Source organism: Triturus cristatus, chromosome 1_2, assembly GCF_964204655.1.
Source record: "Triturus cristatus chromosome 1_2, aTriCri1.1, whole genome shotgun sequence".
Taxonomy (NCBI): domain Eukaryota; kingdom Metazoa; phylum Chordata; class Amphibia; order Caudata; family Salamandridae; genus Triturus; species Triturus cristatus.
In genome coordinates, this window is record NC_140580.1 from 521,155,210 (window position 1) to 521,176,037 (window position 20,828).

The window sequence follows — 20,828 nt, forward strand, 5'->3', positions numbered from 1 at the left end:
CTGCATGTGAAGCAAAAAAACGACTTTAAGCAAGCTAGGTTCATATGAGAGTCTTGAGCATCCACCACAGACAACTCTGTGACCTGAAGCACACATTTGTGTATATCATGCAGGTCACATGTTCCAATGCCGGTTTTACTGCTTGTTCAGTTGATCCACCAGCTTCCAAGATGTGTAATCAGAAAGATACAAGTTTTGATGCAGGTAGGATAGCATGTCACATTAATGCACCAGCTACTGGTATATGCACATGCAGCCTACTTTTCCTCTGCTAATGAAATAGTTACCCAAGATAATGAGCCCATTCCAGAGAATTTTTGTGGAGCTATCCAGGGGCCAGTTACAATCCTAGAAAGATAGTGTGAAATTAATTTCACTGCTCTAGTTGGTTATATGCCGACTACATACTATAGTTTTCACTGCGAGTTGGGTAAATGCACATTTTCTTGCAATCTTCAAGTAGCAAGTGTCAGCCAGTCACTCAAATCATAATTAGCTGCATAGATCTGAAAATAACACGAATAGCGGTTTCTTTAAATAAGAGTGAGAACTCAGTCAGCCTGGATGTTAAACTGTAAAAAGTGGTTCTAAAACTTGATGACTCCTTAAACAAGCATTTGCAATGCAATAGATCTTGCATTTGTGAGAGTTTGAGCTATTGGCATTGAAAATGACAATGCCTTTTATGTATGTGTTTAAAAAACTTGCAAGCGGTCGTAAACACGCACTTTTCTACTTATAGTCGTTGCTTACGAGAACCAAGGCTGGCAGTAACTGCGCCTCATTTACTGCCAGACTTACTTGTCGTAAGCAAGGACTACAAGTACAAACTGCTTATTTACGCACTGCTTTCAGGTTTTCAAAACACATAAATAAAAGGTATTGTCATTTACAATGCCAATAGCTCAAACTCTCGCAAATGCGAGACCTATTGCATTGCAAATGCTTGTTTAAAATATTGCAGGCAGGCTAAATGGATGGCATGGATGGAAGCAGGCATGCAGTAAGATATGGGACAGTTTTTAATGTGTTTAATTATTTCAAGACTACACGTTCCCAATTACTTTATAAATATTCTCGCTTTCTGAAGTTTGCTGTAAATTCCACCATTTGCTACTTTTTTTTCCAAAATTTTCTTGGGGCAGGAGCCACTCCAGCTTCCCTTTCGTCAATCGGGCTTGCTCACATTACTAGCAGCATAACACACACGCACAACGTTTACGCCTCGCCACTTTCAAATGTCACCAGCCACCACTGCTAATGTCAGACCTAAAAAAATGTATAGTAATTGTATAACATACCAGAGCTCTAGCCGGCATCCATGTTATATCTATGTGCTGCCATTAAAGAGAACACGCAGCCATCCGTACACGTTTTTTGCTTAGTTCTTACAAACGTGTTTTTTTCCACAGTAGAGCCAGAATTTAAGTATGTTGGAAATATGCACGGAAATGAAGTGTTGGGAAGAGAGCTTCTTATTCAACTAGCCGAGTTTCTGTGCGAGGAATATCGCAGAAGGAATGAACGAATAATGAATCTTATTCACAACACCAGGATCCACATCCTGCCCTCTATGAACCCGGATGGATATGAGGTTGCTGCAGACCAGGTGCGTGTACCATGCCTCCTCTGCATTATTTTTCTTTAACAATTTCATTTCAGGTGATACCATTTAAAAGCAGCAATGTCTTTCATTGTACATTTATTCGTTGACACATGCTCTACAAATATTATTTATGCTGGTACACACTTAACATATAATGTACTAATGTCACAAGTTCACCATGTTGCTACTTCAAAATGCTGCCATGCTAAATCTGTAATAAAATTAACTCGTTTTACACTCAAGAATGAAAACAAAACTTTAGTAGATACACCAAGTTACAGTGCCCAGTTTCACAGTCATGTTTATACCTTTCACAACCGCTGATCTCAAAGGCACCTAGTGGCGTAGCTAGACCTACAGTCACCAGGGCCGGCCCCTAAGTTTGCCACCCGGTGCAGGTAAGAGCGGGTGGTTGGGCAGATGGATGAATTGTTTTCACAATTCGGTTTTCACTTCTCTTAAGCCTAACAGTCCATGTCTTTCAGATAGGTCCTTTGTCAAATTGGCCTTATATATGGAATGGATCCATCCTGCCATCTGGAACATTTGCTGCAAAAGATTAAGGAGGGCATTGATGTTCATTGGAGTTCACTCTAAAGGTCTAGGCCAAAAATATATTTTCAGCTGTAAACATATGTTTACACTTCATTTACACCTGTCAAGAATTTGCTGAGGGGAATCTTGGCAGACAGATTTTTGTGGTACAAAAGGGGGTGGTGATGGACGGAGCATCAGAACCAATCAAACACTCACACCCAGTCAACAGATCTGGGTTTGATCCATCACCGTTCTTTAGCCCACTCTGCCACCCCAGTTCAGACATGGCCATATGCAAATCAGTCTGACCCTGTGCCTCATGGGAACAGTCCAGCCCGAACTGCCAAGCCATGCCTTCCCTGGACCGGAAACAAGCTTCCTAGGACCGGTTACTGGCATTTCAGCCGTCTTCAGCCAGGCTTGCTTGAATCCAGTGGCAAAGTGAGCAAGGGACTCACGTCTGAGCATACCCTGCCAACTTATGGCGAACAAAGCGGTACAAAAGGGGGTGGTGATGGACGGAGCATCAGAACCAATCAAACACTCACACCCAGTCAACAGATCTGGGTTTGATCCATCACCGTTCTTTAGCCCACTCTGCCACCCCAGTTCAGACATGGCCATATGCAAATCAGTCTGACCCTGTGCCTCATGGGAACAGTCCAGCCCGAACTGCCAAGCCATGCCTTCCCGAGACCGGAAACAAGCTACCTAGGACCGGTTTCTGGCACAGATTTTTGTGCCAAGAGTGCAGGGAAGAGTTTGCTTTAATGCTGCATATAAAAAAAAGAGACAGCTTACTTCATTGGAATGCGATCATAGACATGATGGTCTGCTGACCCCAGCAGGCCGCTATCCCTGTGAGGACATCCCATCGTAGCGATTCCTGATTTGAAACTTACCTCATTAATATTCACGACGGAGGCTGCATTCTGACTCGTTACAATTCAGATTTTTAAGAATCAACCTATTAGTACATCTGGCCCTAAGTTCCCCAATAGGGTAGCCTGTGTGTAGCACCTAACTGCCAGAGCTCATGAAGGACCCAGTAGATACAACACAAAGACCTCCTTGAGGGTATAGTTGCATTCAAGAGCATTTTCCAGGGCTCAGGCAATGTAATTACCTTCATGCAATTACCATTACGGTAATTATATTGGTCAACTCCTAACAGTGCTCCTAAAAAGCAACTATGTTGGGCTTTGGGATCAGTTTGTTTCCCCACCCCATTGAGCAATCCTAATTTTGCACCACAGGTGAAACAGAATGGGAGAATTTTGTTTGTTTGGAAATTCACCTGGTTATTTAGTCCAGCCCTAGTAAAAAGAGCAGATTGCTGGCCTGGTTGGGGTCAGAGAAGATCTGAGAAGCCTCGCTGTGCTAGGCTGCTGTTCCTGCTTCCCTGACTCTTTTGCATCCTCAAGTAAGAGTAGATTTCAACATAGGCAGCTGCTCAAGTCTGTACCCAGCTGATTTTCCAATTGATTTCCAGTTGTGCGGCACACGACCTGCTGTGTACAAAAATTTAGAATCCGGCTTTTAGTTCTCTATATTTTCTGTTGAAGGTGGGTTGCAAAGGAAGCGTACATGGAGGTTAACCATGTTTGAGAGCTAGCATTTCACAGAATGGCAATTGTGATATGCTGCTGTCAGGGGCATAGCTTCCATTGGTACTGCAGGATGCAGTGGCACTAGGGCCCAGAGGTCTGAGAGCCCTGTAATGTTGAGGGTTTGTTGAGTTGGCTCATGATTTAGTTCCACTTGTTCTATCGCTTTTTTGTCATTGCCATGAAGCGTTCAACCATTCTATTTGCTTGTGGCCAAGGGAGGTGGGAGGGGGCAGGGGGGGATGTGGATCAGGCAATGTTTTGAATTTAGGTGAATTGCAAATTGTGTGAATTCCTGACTGTTAAATGGAGGTCTGTTGTCCATTTTGAATGTCTCTGGAATCCCCCATGCTGCGAATATCTCGTCCAGGGCCAGTATGGTTGCTTAGGCACTGATCAATGATAGACTGTTTGCTATTGGGAAGTGTGAGCATTCATCCATGATTACGAGTATGTATTTGCTGGACTTCAGCGGACCGAAGAAGTCAGCTGCCAATTCTGCCATACTCGTTTGGAAAGTGGTGACATTTGTAGTGGGAGTGTGTGATTCTTTCCACTGACTATTTGATGCAAGGTTTCAAGGTGTCTTCCACTAGAGCATCTAGGCCCGGGACCCATACTCTGACTCTTAGTGCTCATTTGGTGGCTACCACTCCATGAAGCTAGGTCTATCACTTGTTCATGTAGGGTGGCTGGGAATACAAGGCATTTGTCTCTGAGCATGGGCCTGCACTCTGTGATGGAGAGCTCATCTTTTACATGCTGGAATGTGTTCAACCTGTGTTTGTCAGCTTCTGGAGGCGTGCCCTTGAGGTGTTGCCACCTCCCTGTTTGACAAGCTTTTTCACTTTGCGCTGCATGGGATCCTTGCAGATGTGTTCTCTTAAGATCTTGATGGGTACGGATCAGGGCGGTGGCTTAGTCATTGACAAAGTGTACATATTCTTCGACTGTGGATCTCCTGGACCTCTGGGTCTGTAGTGGGTGTCGGGACATGTAGTCCACTGGATTGTTGTCCTTTCCAGATTTGTGGATTGCTGTGTAATTGTATCCTGCTGACCCCATCTCCTAATGCGTGGGGTCATTTTTGCCTTAGGGTTCCCAAAGATTGTTTGTAGTGCTAGATAGTCTGTGATTATGGTAAAGGGCTTCCCGTACTTGAAAACATAATAGTGTTTGTGGGACTGAGGACAGCTACACTCTCTTTTTCTGGTTGGGAGTATGCCCTTTCCATATCTGTGAGGCTTCAGCTGTCATAGGCCACCGGGTGCCTGCTTTCAGTGCCTTTCTTGTGTTGGGCTAATACAGCACCTAGACCCACTGGACTAGCATCCACTTTAAGTTCCGCGCATAGTTTGGGGTCAATATATTACATAATGGTGACTCTGCTGACTTCCCGTTTGTTGGCTCTGAAAGCATGTTCAGATTCAAGTGTCCATTCAAATGATCATTCTTGTTTTGTGTTCTCTCTTAGTGGTCTGCTGATGGTGGCGTGGTGTTGGATGTATCTGGAGCAGTAGCTTGCCATCCCCAGGAAGGATTGCATGGCACTGATGTCTTTGGGTGCTGGGGTGTCATTAACAGCTTTAACTTTCTCAAGTTGCTTTTTGTGGAACTCAGCTTGTTTGAAATTAAGTTAAGATTGGCTTGTCGTAGGGCTTGACAGGTCCCACCAAATCCTTATTATTGCTGAATTTTGCAATTCACTTTGCCGTTAGAGGGTCCATATCCTTTCTTGCACTACTGCCATGGTACACTGGCCACGCCACTGCCTCCTGTTTTACCAATTTATCCTTTCACCTCTTCACCTGTACGTGCGTGAAGTACACTGTACAGTGGTGCTCCAAACACACCGGTTTCTGCCGCTTGCACCCTACTCCCCCCCACACCACCACCCCCGGCTCCCCACACCTCGCTGTTTGTCCACTGCACAGATATGTCACTACTACTGAATTCTATTCCTCTCACAGGGTCCGGACTTAAACGGCTACCTGACCGGAAGAAACAACTTCAGGGATGTTGATCTCAATCGTAACTTCCCTGATCTGAACACCCTTATGTACTATTATGAAAAGTATGATGGGCCCAATCACCACATGCCGCTGCCAGACAACTGGAGGGAGCAGGTAAAAAATGATATGTTCCCTACTATCTGTGTGGGGGGCATCACTTACAGTTGAAAAAGTATGCTTAAAATGTCAGATTTTATATTGTTTTTACTTTGTGTTCATCTTCCTGTCACTCTATATCCATTTCTCACTTTCTCCTTATCTTTTGAACAGGAAATGCTTTTGGTGATAGAGATCTTTTCTGGAAGATGACCTCACTGGTCATTGACATTGCAGTTTAAGGGAAAAGCTTCCAAACTGCTCACACATAATCTGTACATTTCATTAGTGATCACCTACTTGAAAATGGTTTTATCTAAGTCATACTGCATGATGATATATGGGTGTGTGCAGATATGATAATTCATGTCGAAATATGTATGCAGGAAAACATAACAGTCGCGTGTCACTATAATGCATCCGGATATTGAACAACAAGAATATTGCTTCTTCTAAATCGTGTAGTACTATATTGTCAATTTAAGTATATGGTTACCATTTTTACCTAAGGTAACCTTGCGATGTAAGGTAGATATGGTGAAAGCAATATATTTATATGCAGATAGTTCCACTCTGATTCAGTGGTAGACTCCATACAGAACATCATGTGTGTTAGATTGGCGGTTTATATATCTAGGTACCTAAATCCATTGATTGGCCAGTAGCGGCCCGTGCAGGTAAGAACGGTGGGCCGGGGTGGGGGTGACTCGAAAGACGACGATGAGGGAAAATTAAATATTTATTTAATTTTCCCTCGTTATCGTCTGTCGTGTCCCCCCTTGCCCCCCCCCCCAATAGCTCTTACCTGCACGGGCGCTCCTGTGATTGGCTGTAGATGTATCTGGGGCATTCTGCATGCTATAGCGTGTGCACACTTTGTTCACATCATAAAGCATATTGCAGTGTGCGCGTATGCATACAGGGCACACATCATGCTGGAATGGGAATATGCAGGTCATTCAACGTGCTTAAATGGCAATGCATCTATCTGCAACATTGCATACCATTTATTGTATGATATTTGTATTCTGTCCCTTGAACACAATCAAACAACTCACATACGTTACCAGAAAAACAAGAACTAAAAACCCAACAAAATAAAGTTAATTACTGTACTGATGTGTTTTTCTATTTCTTAGTTTTATCATATGGTCGCTGTGTGATTCACACATTTAGTATTTTTAGTAAAATTTTGTATTAATCAGAGGTATTAACATTTCTACCGTAGCATGAACCCCAAGCAAGACAGATCAGATTCAGCAAGAAAAGGGATCAAAACATTATTTGGCATCCTGTAGGGCAATAAATAAGCATTGTTTCGTGCTCACCTTTGTTTTCTTGATAGTAACCTTCTCTGAGTAATCGTACTCAGCAAACTGCCTCCTTCGCAGGTGGAAGCAGAAACTAAAGCAATAATTGAATGGATTGCAAAGTACAATTTTGTGCTGTCAGCAAACCTGCACGGAGGAGCAGTGGTGGCAAATTACCCATATGACAAATCTAGAGAGATGCGGATAAGAGGGAACCGCAAAACTGCATTGACCCCAACACCTGATGACAACCTCTTCAAAAAGGTAAGTGAACTGAGAAGTTAATGTTAAAGTACTTTAACTATTCTGGCCTAGGTAATCTCTGAGGTGGGCTCAGATGTTACCTCCCCAAATAGCTGCTCAGAAAGAACGATGACCCGGCGATAATGTTTATGGCCTGATCTATGAAGCAATAAACTGCAGATAGTATTTGCGACCTGTTAGACCTGGCAGCCTTAGAGTGGTCTTCCCCCAAGCTTTTTGCCTTTCTCCCTCATATTTTGGCTGATCTTGTTTTTGTTGGCCGTAGGACTCTCCTTTAAATGTGGTAAAATTGTCACACACCCAATTGGCATATTTAATGTACTTGTAAGTCCCTGGTAAAGTGGTACTGCATGTACCCAGGGCAGGTAAATTAAATGCCACTGGTGAGCCTGCAGCACTTATTGTTCCACCCACTTAGGTAGCCCTTCTTAAACATGTCTCAGGCCTGTCGTTGCAGCCATTTAAAGAAATTAACCATTTGCCAGGCCCAAACCATCCTTTTTAATACACATAAGTCACCCTTAGGGTAGGCCCTGAACAGCCCAGAGAGCAGGGTGCAGTGTATTTAAAAAGTTGGACATGTACTTTTAAGCTTTTCATGTCCTTGTAGTGAGAAACTCCTAGATTTCTTTTTCACTACTGTAAGGTCTTGTATTGGACTGGCTGCTGGCAAACAACCCAAGCAATGTCAATCAAGTACAAATAAATAAGGACACTCAGTAAGGAGACACACACAGGTAGCGGCTACAATTCAGCTTCAATAAAAGACTAGCACAAACACATCTCAGCAATGATGATTATACATTAGCACAACAGTTGCATGTATATTTATAATGTATTGCTAGCACAATAATGGTGCAAGTAGGAAGCAGGTCAAAGTCACTCACAATTCAGTAAATCAAAAGCATAAATGTAATTCTGTAGCCCAGGAGGATATAGCTCTTTAACTAACTATGACAGGTACAGTGCAATGCTAGCGCAGTGATGGTGAAACACGCAGTCTTGAATCAATTGCAATGCACTTAATTAAGGGTTCAATACAAATAATCTAAGTCTATATAGTACAATAGAACCAGACCCTTCCCCTTTTAGTGACTTAGGGGCATATGTATCAAACTATTTTTTAATAGCAAATTGCGATTTCTTAAATGATATGTAAAAAAGCACCCAAGGTGTGCGAATTATCCTTAAGAAATCGCAAATTACCACCAACTTCCAGTTGGTGGTAATTTGCGATTTCCTTTCAAAAAGCACTTTTTTAAATTTTACAAAGTGCCACGTGGCGCTCATACATGCCCTTAGGGCATGTATGTGCGCCATATGCACACACACACGCTCATTTCAGGGGTGCATCAGGGTGTCATCATGACACCCTTGCACCTTTGAAATTATTCTCAAATTGCGATTAGCAAATTGCGATTCGCTATTTGAGAATTACTTCCCATTCATTCCTATGGGTCTCCTGGCCCATAGAAATGAATGGGCAGGTATTCCTTAATTGCGATTTCGCAATTTGCTAATCGCAATTAAGGAATTTTAAGAAATCGCTAAAGTTTGCAATTTTTTAAATACATCCCGTTTTGCAATTCTCAAATAGCGATTCTTTAAAAATCGCTATTTGAGAATCGCAAATGGTGATGTTGATACATATGCCCCTTAATGTTTTACAACACCAGGATGCCCACTCCAAGCTCTCTCACACCCTCCCTGGGAATGGCATAACCGGGGGCAGCAGCTTCGGGCATATCCAGCTCTGCACAACTCCGCCTGTAAGCTTCCCAAAAGAATTTGCACTCCCACCTTTATAAAAATGAAAGCTTACACAACATCATCTTCCTTTTCCGTACTTGTTGCTCTTGTGGGTTTATCAGTGTTTTCGCTCGCCCCAGCTCCTCCTGACTCATACCAGCTGCATCTTGCACCTTCTTTTCCCTAGTACCAATCAATCATCCTTCCAGGGCCTCCAGCTACTCCCAGGCGCATCTGAGGTCAGTTCAACCTCAATGGTAGGTCTCTCAGAGCCCACACGCCTCTGCCTGGTACCATAAACACATAGCCTTGGCTGACAGTTGGGTCTGTTGAAAATGGCAAAAACAAGCATAACAAGATTCTCTGCTATCTCAGCATGGTACATGGGTTTTCTGCATGCATTTTCACTCTACAATACTGCCTAAGCTAATTAACCCTTTCATATCACAATGTCTTCCACACGCTATTCCCTATATACTACAGGCCTACCTCTGCCATAGGATAACATTAAAGTTGCCTTATTGCATTTTATAAGTATGATTCCCAAATGGCAAGAGATAACGAGTTACATTTAATAAGTGGTAACTTTAATTTGGGGCCAGGTAGACATGCTGAGTTTGGTATCTCATGAATTGTAATAAAACACACTTTTTACAGATAAGGCCAGGTTTTTAGGCACAGTTCTGAAAATGTCACTATTAGAAAGCTGGTATTTTCTTGTCCTAACCTTTTTGTGTCTGCAGCCTTTTCCTTGGTCAAATTACCAGGAGTTGCTGGCAGCTTGTCTTTGTGTATTGCTCCCATACAGTGAGACAAAGGAAAGCTAGGTGTTGGCAGAATGAGACACTCTGACACTTAACGAGGGAAAGGAGCTGTCACCTATCACACTTGCACATCACAAAGGCCCTGCCTGAACACACTCACAAAGGGTTTGTCATTAATCTTGTGTGTCCTCAGACACGGTGGGGCCAGGACAGGAAGGAAGAGGATTTCTGACACCTCAGCAGGTTGGAAGCTTCTAGAAATGTCTCCTGCTGCAAAGTGGGCACCTGATATAAATATTGTACCTCAGACCCCAACACTTCATTACACCGCTGGACCTGTGGAAGATTCAGAGAAGGACTGCTGTGCTGCTTTGAAAGAAGGACTGCCACTCTGCTTGCCTCCTGAATGGACCTTCATCTTGAACATAGGACCACCAAAGTGACTCCAAGAGCTAGTTGGCTGGTCTCCTGATCAGAAGCTTCAGGGACAGAACATACTTTCTCCATCATGAACACAGCACCTGGACTTTGCCGGCTGTGAGTCCTGCCTTCCCAAGTGGTGCCACCCCAGTCCTGGACCCTCAGAAGCAGGCTCTGCCAGCCAAAATGTGCTGCCAGCAGAACTGATGCATTGCGACACATTGCATCCCTGAAACTATGTATCGGACCCGATGTACGACGTATCGCCTCACCAAACTTTGCATTATACGTCTGTGTGACACATCCCCGGCACAGGACTTCGCATTGCCACCCACAGCCTCCCATTAACCGCTGCTGCATGACACATCCTCGATGCAGGCCTTCGTATTGTAAGCCCCTCGTCGATGGCATCCTTTACTACGACGCACGACTCCGCAACGCAAGCCCCACATCTTCTTTGGAACTAGCTGGTGTGTGACACATCTTCGACTCAGTACTTTGCATTGAAATTCCCTCGTCAACGGCATACTTTGTGATGATGCAGGATGTCACATTGCAGCCTCGCAGCTACTAGGAACCGCTGCTGCAAAACGCATCCTCGATGTGGGACTCCACATCGCTCCCCAACCAGGATTTAAGGTACTTTGTTCAGCACGTCTAACTGGGTCCCTGTAGCCGACCTGCACTCCACCGCAGTTGTCTTGAACTTGTGAATTTGCCCCAGTCCTACACGACCAGATCACCACAGTTGGCACTTAGGTGCTATTTCCCCTTAAAAATTTAAATGTAATATTTCCGGTTCTACTGATTTGATTTTAGCTGTTTTAGTCTCAAATTATTTATTATATTTCACTCTATTTTCCTAAATCATTGTGGGATTATTCTTGTGTTGTGTTTCATGTTGTTAGTGTTTAACATGCTGCATAAATACATTACACATTGCCTCTGATTTAAGCCTGACTTCTCTGTGTCAAGCTACCAGAGACCTGAGCACAGGTTAATTTAGGGTTTGCTTGGGACTTCACCCTAACAGAGAATTGCGGTTGTTGCTTTAGTAGGATTTCACCTCCCTCAACTAGTAACTCAATTTCTTACATAACCTATCTCTGATTTTCTGATGCAACCTATGTACTAATAGGCCACAACCCAAAATTAAAATGAAAATAAGTAACCGTTGTCATATTTATTTGCCTAATAATAAGGGAATGCAGGAGTTTCCTAACTGCATGCACCCAGTTCAGATTTATTGCACAGTAGTCCCTCGATTAATGGTGGAAGGAACATGTCAAGAGAAATGCATAACTATTTTGTCTTCCCTTCAACAAGTGTCAACCTGTGTTCTAGGAGAAAATTCACGTTACCAGCTCAGTTTTGAACAATTATTTTTTTATGCCAGCTACAAAATTAGAATGTAATTTGGTGAGAAGCATAATATAGAAAGGGGTTTTGTTTAGTTCCTCAAAAATAGCTTTAAACAGCATGCCGTTTAAAACCATTCTGCTGTTCTTTCCTACATGCCATGCCATATGTATATATATTTAGTTTTTAGAGAGTGTGCTGAAGACACAGAGGGCTTCCCATATAGTGCTACCACATATATAGAGTGATTGAACATTCTTTTCTGAAATCACTTCAAAATGGTGAAAGATGATTTTTGGGAAATATTGAAGAGAATTGTTCTGTTCTGTAATTATCTCAACCTCTCTTCTTAGCTGGCCAAAACCTATTCTTATGCCCATGGCTGGATGAGCAACGGCTGGAACTGTGATGACTTCTTTGCAGAGGGAATCACAAATGGAGCTTCTTGGTACTCTTTGTCGAAAGGTAAGATCCAGATAACATCTCAAATCTCCTTCTGTCAGTAAAAGTGGCAGCTAAGAACATCTGCTATCCAGGCCCGGACTGGGCACCCAAAGCAGCCCTGGCAAAGTTTGTCAGAACAGCCACGTATGGTGCATGGCGACTGAGTGCAGCAAGCAAGCCTGACCACAAAGTAAGGGGGGGTGGGTTGGGGGCGCCTCTCCTCCAAAGAAGATTTTGGAAAAAATTGTGCATTCTACAACACATTTGTCCTTATATATTCAATTGTGTTCACTTTTAAAGTATAGTAAATGATGACCTTACTGTGCACCGGGATACAATAATCTTTGTTGGGGCTCTTCAATGACTGTCACTCTCTAACAGTGGCTCTCATGTCTCCAAAGTCCCTCTCTCCCATGTATATTTTAGTTTTATAGCATTTTGCTTCACACACAAATACAGAGACAATGAATCATACATGTGGGGGAGAGGATGTAGCCTTACGGCTTGAGCGGTCGACCTCAAAGCTGGGAAACCGGGTTCGAGTCTCGGCAACGACGCTCAACATCCTGTGATTCTGGGCAAATCACTTAATCTCCCATGCCCAACAAAAATGAATGTGTTCATCTGTAACGAAACTGGTGCTCATGTAAAGCACTCTGATATCCGATCTCTTTGGGTCTAGCTCAAGCTATATAAAACTCTGAAAAAACAACAACAAAACATGTGCAAATAAGTGTATAGAAAATGTTACATAAAGCAAACGAGACTACAAGGTGTAGGATTCACATGACATCCTTACTAGGAGGCACAGTTTAAGAGTGCTTGGTCTGGGGAAGCACAAACTCAGGATTCAGATCATAACACAGTGGCTAAGGTTAACTTTAATAATCAGAATCTTTTTCTACTCAAACAAACCTCTTTTTTCTTTTAGCAACATCAGGATAATGAAAGACTGGAGAAAAACCTGTAGCATGTAGCTCTTTGATGGCAGTTCATAGGTCACTGTGCTAGATTATGATTGTAATTTATGAACTGCACAGTAACAAAATAATCTCTGTGACAAAAGTAGTAACCACTGAGCTATGCACATAAAATATTGCCCTTTGATATACATGGTACACATTCTTTACAGCAGGCTTATTAACCCTCTTCATTACCTTAGATGAGTCAAAACTGCGACACGCCAAAACTCCCATCTCTCTCCAGCAGGTACATTGATCATCAGAATTAATTTGACACATTTATTATTTCACGAAAACTGCTGAATATACAAGGAACTTTGCAGTGCTTCTAAAACTGATGTACTGCTACTAAACAGGCCCTCACTGCCATTCAAACCTCCCGGGTAAACACCCGATGCCCAGTATGGCCAGCCCGGCCTTACTCCTAATAATTACCTAATTTGCCTAACAGGAGCCGCACCAGTGCTGCTGAATGATGGGTAGTCAAGTATCAGTGTTACCCAGACGGGATTCCACCCATTGGCTCTTAAATGACACCACTCTGCACTTCATCTCACTCTCGCTGGTTCTTTTTCATTCTCCTTCTTTCTTCTTTTATCTATCATTCTCTCTTTTCCTCTCGGTCGAATTCTGATAATGAAACATATGTCAGGATCGCCAGATATACTTGGCAGTTTGCACCACTTGCAACCACCTGCAGCAGCACTAATATTATCCTACTAGGAAAAACATTTCACTTACATGAAAGTATATAATTGTTCTCAGATATTACAAATCAATTTCATAGAAGAAAAGGAAAACTTGATGATCTCTATTTAGGATCATTCACAATTATTTAGAGCCCCTCTACAAATGTTTCAGAACTTCATTCCTTGTTATAACCAGTTATCGCCTCAACCAGTTCAAGGGGGAAGAATTCAAAGAGTGGGATGAGACACTGTTCAGATTTTGATGTCAGTAAGAATGGAATGAATATTCTTATGTTACAGATGACTTTGAAATATAAGACTGGGAGAAGATATTGTCTCGGTTGGACTGGTTCAGTCCTTCAGTCTACTCACAGCAAGATCTTCCTAGTGTAAACAGTTAAGAAATTGCAGAGTAAAGTTGCCATTTCATTTTCATTTCTGATCACTCCTTAATTGTAGCCATTGCTCAATTTCTAAATCACATATTAATGCTGGATTACCCATGGACAAATGATTCATGCTCTCTAGAGACCAATCAGAGCAACGATGCTCAAATTGGATCCTTGAGATCCAGAAAGTCATTGCTTACATTTTTTAAAAGTATCACTTTTACATGAAGGATTGGTACAAAGTAAGGGTGTTTTTGCTTCCTGCAAGTATTAAAGCTTTTAAATTCTCCCGAGCAGAGATTAGGACATAAAGTTATGAAAAGCAGGTACTCTAATTGTAATTTTGGCCTTTGTCTACCAAGTGGCTCATGACTTGGACAATGAGTTTATACCACGGCTTCTTACAGTGACTGTTCCCTGAAGATGTGATGCACCCAACCTGAACCAAGAAGTGGTTGATTCACTCCTGAAAAATCCATGTGTAGATTTCTCTAATCCAACAATTTCCAGCCAGATCTCTTGCAATGCCCATATTGGCAAAAAAACATGAACTAGGTCAGAATCATACAAATTAAAGAGTTGGTGAAATTACCAGAGCTGTAGAATATCTTCCAGTATTGGTTTTGCTTGGCTAGAGGCAAACATTTAGATCTGGAGTCAGCACTGCAGATCTTTGATAGGAAAAAATGGTGTGGGTGTTGTGTGCCTCACCCACTGAAAAAAACTTTACTTGACCCTTCTTCTCCTTCCAATTTTTTCTTTTTTTTTCCATCTCCAACTCCAGGTTCCAGGAGGGATATGATATTTAACCAATTCTCCGATCCAATACTCTACCTTTTCCATTCTTGTATGACCTTTAGATCATTTGCTTTCATAAAACTGCCTTCGGTAGGGATCTCAGGCTCTGTTCCTTTATGTTTAGTACCTTAGTTTTTAAATTCTTTTTACATTCAGTTTGGTACTCCCCATGTCTATAATATTGACTCCGTCCACTCTTTTCATTTCTTTGTGGAGGATTCTCAACTCTATTCTTCTCCTTGATTCTAATATGCATATCAGGTTTTCCAACTTTACCTCTCCCTCAAAGATGTCATCCTACTCTCTTCTTCTCAATCCCTATAAAACGTTTGTCTTGTTTTTCCTGCATCTTACTAGGCATACCGCCCTTCCTTGATATGTTTTACTCTTCCCTCCTTTGTCTTTATTCTATGGTCTATAACCTAGCTATTGTTTTTAATCCACTTCACTGTTTCTTCTATTTCACATATCTGACAAAGCCAATAATACATTATTCAGAGAATGTGTCAATTTTGCACTGTTCTAGCACCTACGTTTTATATCCTCACTTATATTTTTTGCATTGACTGCTGTTTTCCTGTGCTATTCGTTTCCCTGCCTGTTTTCTTTCACTGCTTCAGTCTGTATTCAATTTCTCAATGGTTTTCCTTTTCTATCTCCCACCTCCTGCCAACATTTCTCTATTTTAGAGTCTTTCTAAGTTGTCTTCCTTTTTCACACATTTCTATTGCCTTTTCTTTGCATTGTTTTTAAATGTAGCCATCATTCTTTTCCAGCCTATTTTTGTTCCTGTGTTATCTACACCCCTTTGCATCACCTGCATTGTAGTGTCACTTTCAAGGAACTACCTCTCACCATCCACATGTGCATTCCCTCTTTTGATATGTTTATTTGCTTTACAACAGACACCTGAATGCTGCCCTTCCAAATGCCATCTCTACACCCATCCTACTGTAACTTCATCCCTCCTTAAGCACATCTTCCTAGAACCAATTCTCTAACTTGACTTATTTAGAAGTTGCCTACCTACCATTTATAATTTATAAATGAGTGTCCCACAGGTTACTCATATTTATACAGCACTTTGGTGAATGTCCTTAATAAATTGAATGAAGACAAACATGCCTAAGTCTTGCCTTGTTTCCGTTTGGGTATTGGGTCATCAGCTGGAAGAATCTGTGAATGGATGATGGCAGTTAATACTAGATATATAGCATTTATTTAGAAACTAATACGGATTAAGCCAAGATTTCTTATTCACACCTGTAAGAAATTGGGTTATTGGTTGATGGGGGAGGAAGCGCCACTCAGACAACAACCACAATTCTTGGCAGGGTAAACCACAAAAGTCACTAAATTAACCTGTGCTTAACCTTCTGGTAGCTTGGCACAAAAGAAATTAGACTTAACTTAGTGTGAATGTGTAAACAATTTATGCAACACACAATCAGCAAAAAAAGTGAAAACACAACACAAGAAAATCCTAAATCAATTCAGAAAAATAGAGTAAACGTTTATAAATAAAATTTGTGCTGCGCGTAACAAGAGTCAGCATGGCTTTCAACTCACAGCTTTCTTCAAATGTGGTTGAACTTGGCCAGTGTCTAGGGGAAGAAAAAACAGGTCATGTTATTTTAATTTCCTGGCTCAGTTGGAAAATATATAAGCATCAATTTAGTTATTATATTAAAACAACGTTGTGGTCCTATTTTTGTACTTGCATTTGTAGTTGATCAACTCTAGTATATTTCCTGGCCTGAGGTTTATGGGAATACTGTTCACTAACATATTCCTATATCATTAGATTTTTGTGTATATTTAGCATGAATGGTCTTTGAGTAACTATTTGGTAAAGCGCATCTTCATGGGTTACTTTTAGTTTCCATCTCCATTTCATGGTTTGCAATCTGTCAGGCCTTATGTAGCGAATATAATTATTAACACATAATAAGAAGGCAGCTTTTATTCCGCTTAGCTAGAATACAGGCACTGTGTAACGTAACAGAAGTATATTTTTAGATAAGTTTAAGGAATCCTCTACAATCCTGTAAATAATTACAGGACCCTGCTGACTCTGACATTAAATGAATTAACATGTCCAAGTAAAGAAGTGCTTTAATCAGCTTTTGTGGGACCTAAAATAACTTCAAGCGCATACTTGAATTGTCTCCAACACTGCTTTGAGTCAGCAGACCCTCACTAAGTACAGGTATCAACCCCCATAATTTTTGAACTGGTAGAAAATTCCATCTACTAATTAGCTACCCCTTAGACATTAACTTTGCTGAGTCCCTTGGTGGCTTGACCTATGAGAGGAGATTCACCGTATCCAGCTTCAAGAGGTTTATACCGTAACCCATGCAAATTTACTTCATTGGTATGATAAAGCCCATCTGAAACCCTTTGAATAGGATATAAGGACCAAGGAGGACAGAACCTATGTGTAAGGCTAACACCGGCCTGCTGGGAAAGTACTACACAGGCACCATGGAAGAGTGGGACAAGGATTATTACCTGGACAGAAAGTCTCCCCCATCACTGAGTAAACAATGTGCCTAACTAAGAATGGTAGCCCTATTGATGCTATACGAACATCTAATTGTTCACGAGGAGGGAAATCCTTGACTTTTTTCCACATTTGTCGATTGACTATGGATGCCTTGGTTTAGGGCAATCTTTAATGCAGAAGAGATGAGGGCAGCTAATAGTGCTCAACTCCTCTTCATTATCCGGTAAATGGGACCGATTTATTTCGGATTGCCTAAATGTGTGAGCTAGTCGAAACAAAGAAAAACATTTTGTAATATTTTCATCTGCTGTTCAAACGTTTAAAACAAATATATAGATTTGTATGCTTGTTTTAAGCTTTTTTGGGCAATGTCGTTTTTTACCTTCTTGGTGAATGCTATATTGTAATATCATTTTGTGAGGAAGTGATGAGATACAGTATTTTTGTGCAGTCTTATTCCAGCTAAGCCAAAGAAAGACATTGTAATGATCAATGTAAAAACTAACTGCTCGTGACACCAGTGTGACAACCAACAGTCCACTTTCTAACCATCTCTTTATAAATAAACAGCTTTCTGAAAGATTTTATATTACCAAGAAACTGATATTGAAGTAGCAGATTACCAGTGTAGGATTCGGTCTGAGGAGGGGACTTACAACCAAACCAAAGAATTTGCAAACACTAAATTATTATCTTCTCTCACTCAGTGAGCAGATTGGGTATTGACAGCACAAAACATATGTTGAATAATTCAATAGGGTGCATGTTCTTTTTTTACATTTTAAAATGCAAACTCTATCAATGAGACATGTTGTAAAACATCTTAAGAAGAGGAAGGAAAGTTGAATGGAGATGGGTCTTTTATTCATCTTAATTGTACAGGTGTAGACCAACGCTTGCTGACAGAATTATGTTTCTTAACCTTGGAACACAGTCAATGTATGTTTCGCCATGTGAGGATTGAAGGCCTAGGTACAAAACACAAGAGACAAATAAGTTACAAAATACAAGAGACAAATATTTGCTTTACAATAAATTAGAATGGAATGCAATCCCTTACACTGCCAAACAGGTGAAGCACAGCATTGGTGGCTTACTGCACACTGGTGAGCACAAGTGTAAGTCTGTCTCTATAGTATGCACGGGAAGATGAACTAGGTAACCCATCTCCTACAATAGAGAGTTTTGTTGTTTTTTTAGTGCCATATTTAAGACCAGGGCCCATATGTTCGAAATTCTTAATTTGCGACTCTTAAATAACGAATCTGTAGAAATCGCTATTTTGGAATCGCAAATTGGAATGTACATACACTGCAATTTCCTAATTGCAATTCCTACAGATTAACAATTGCTATTAGGACATTGCAATTTAGGAAATCAGTAAATTGCGATTTCCTAATAGGAGATCGCAACTTAGGAAATGGAGGCCCAAATGCTGCTGGAAGTAGGATGATGATGTCAAAGCTCAGGTGGAGATTAATTACAGGGAGTGGCCACCAGCCAGAGGCCTAATAGTCCTTCTGGAAGCAGGGAATGCCCCTGCTTCAATTCTGCCAGTAACACAAACATCCACAAAACCTCAGCATGGCTTCTGAAGAGGGGAAGGACGCTGGGAGCAGCAGGAAGCGCAATGTCAAGTTTTCGATGGCAGTAATTTGGCCAAAGGGCTTTACCTCTTTTCTGCCACTGAAGCACTTTGAGAACTTTGTACTCATTTTCCTCAAATAGGATATGATCTTTTGATTGGGTTGGAACTAAATAATTCTTCCCATGTGTTGGCAATTTATGACTTCCAGATGGGGTGGTGGTCCTTTGTCGATACCTCTTACACTTATTAAACAAAGGTGGAACTAAGTGCAGATTATGGCACTGAACTACGGGTGCAGGGAAACTCAATACATTCAAATTCTCACAGAATTACTTTCTTTAAAAAAAACTAGAGTTCAGAAAGCTACACCTTTAATCTCCCTCATGAAAGTTAGGAATTAGTCATGGAGATCGGGTTGCTCCATTATGCCATTATCATTTGTTTTGGTTAGCTTGTGGTCCAATTCGATGCCAGCTAGCTGTTTTTCAAGACAGTCCCTGAGAGGAGATTGAATGTGATAATATTATAGAGGTTCTACTTTACAAAATGAGGCTTAAATATATTTTGGGCAGAGCCACAAAAGATGTCCCACAGTGCTCAAGACGTTGTAATAGGAGCTAGAACAAAATATTAGGCAGCCACCAAACTCTGGTTCTAATTTGATAACTAAGCTGTTGTAAGTATAAAAAGGTTGTGATAATAGAATATTTTATGGATAAAGCTAAGCCACAATATCCATGTTCCCTTTATCTGCAATTTCCTTTTCGGGATTCTCCAGCTTGTTTCTTTTTTAATAGAGGATGAGGCCCTCCTCATTGGGTTACTTCGACAATAGATGCACAGAGGATCAGTGACACTTCTTTAATCTGTGCATGTTTTATTCTGATGTAAGATTGAAATAGCTTGAGCCATTCCTGGGACAGTTTGGTGAAAACAGTAGAGAAGAGTGATTAATATTAAAGGAACAATTGTGACATGTGTCCAACATTGAGCAGGTGATTGGTAATGGAGGATCTGGAGACCAAAAAAAGGATAATGTAATAAAAGATTTACCAATATCTATATAAAGCAATTTATCAACAGCTAACTTATTTTCCTGAAGCTGTATTTTGCAGTTTTTATCTACTCCACCTCATTTTGGAAGATTTTGAAATTGTAAATTAAGCGATGTTCTATTAATGTTTAGGGGGAATATTTAAATGAAATTTGAGATGGATGTATGTCCACATTTCTTTTAACTGAATTGCGGGGTCGTGAAATAATGATCTAGCTCTTCTATTGAAGTGAGGGTAAGCATCTCAACCTTGATGACAGTGACACTGCATTTCCAATGAAGGAATCTCCTATAGTGTTGACCAAAAGTCTCTGGTTTTAGTGTAATTAAAACTAGTTAACATCCTTCTACCTATTTCGTCAGAAACAGCTGAAGACACAAGTAATTCATTTTTTTCTTAAGTAAGTGTACAGTACTTTTAGGATCTGGCATATTTACAGTTTATCAGCTTGCTGGTATCAGAGAAGGTTTCACACATCATTTCCCAAACAGCCATTTTGACTGATAAACCAAGGTTTTGTGAATTACGCAGTTAGAACTAGAAGGAAAGATTTTCTCAAGTGTCCAGAACAAACCCACAATTGAGATAGCTATTCTTGTTGTGAACGTCACAACAAATATTGATAGAGAATTATTTGGTCATCACTGGCAACAGATCAAGGGCGTTGCAT

At 41.1% G+C, this 20,828-nt stretch overlaps 1 protein-coding gene across 2 annotated transcripts in view; it reads left to right on the top strand.

Annotated features, from left to right (window-relative positions):
- Window positions 1–20,828, top strand: part of CPN1 (carboxypeptidase N subunit 1) — a 125,910-nt gene that overhangs the window by 90,844 nt on the left and 14,238 nt on the right. Inside the window, exons 2-5 of one of the 2 annotated variants that reach the window (XM_085606281.1) lie at window positions 1,413–1,609; window positions 5,721–5,876; window positions 7,250–7,432; window positions 12,078–12,189. In XM_085606281.1, the coding sequence (XP_085462407.1) occupies window positions 1,413–1,609; window positions 5,721–5,876; window positions 7,250–7,432; window positions 12,078–12,189 (648 nt within the window). The remainder of the gene's footprint in view (window positions 1–1,412; window positions 1,610–5,720; window positions 5,877–7,249; window positions 7,433–12,077; window positions 12,190–20,828) is intronic. The other variant, XM_085606282.1, reaches the window with a different exon arrangement.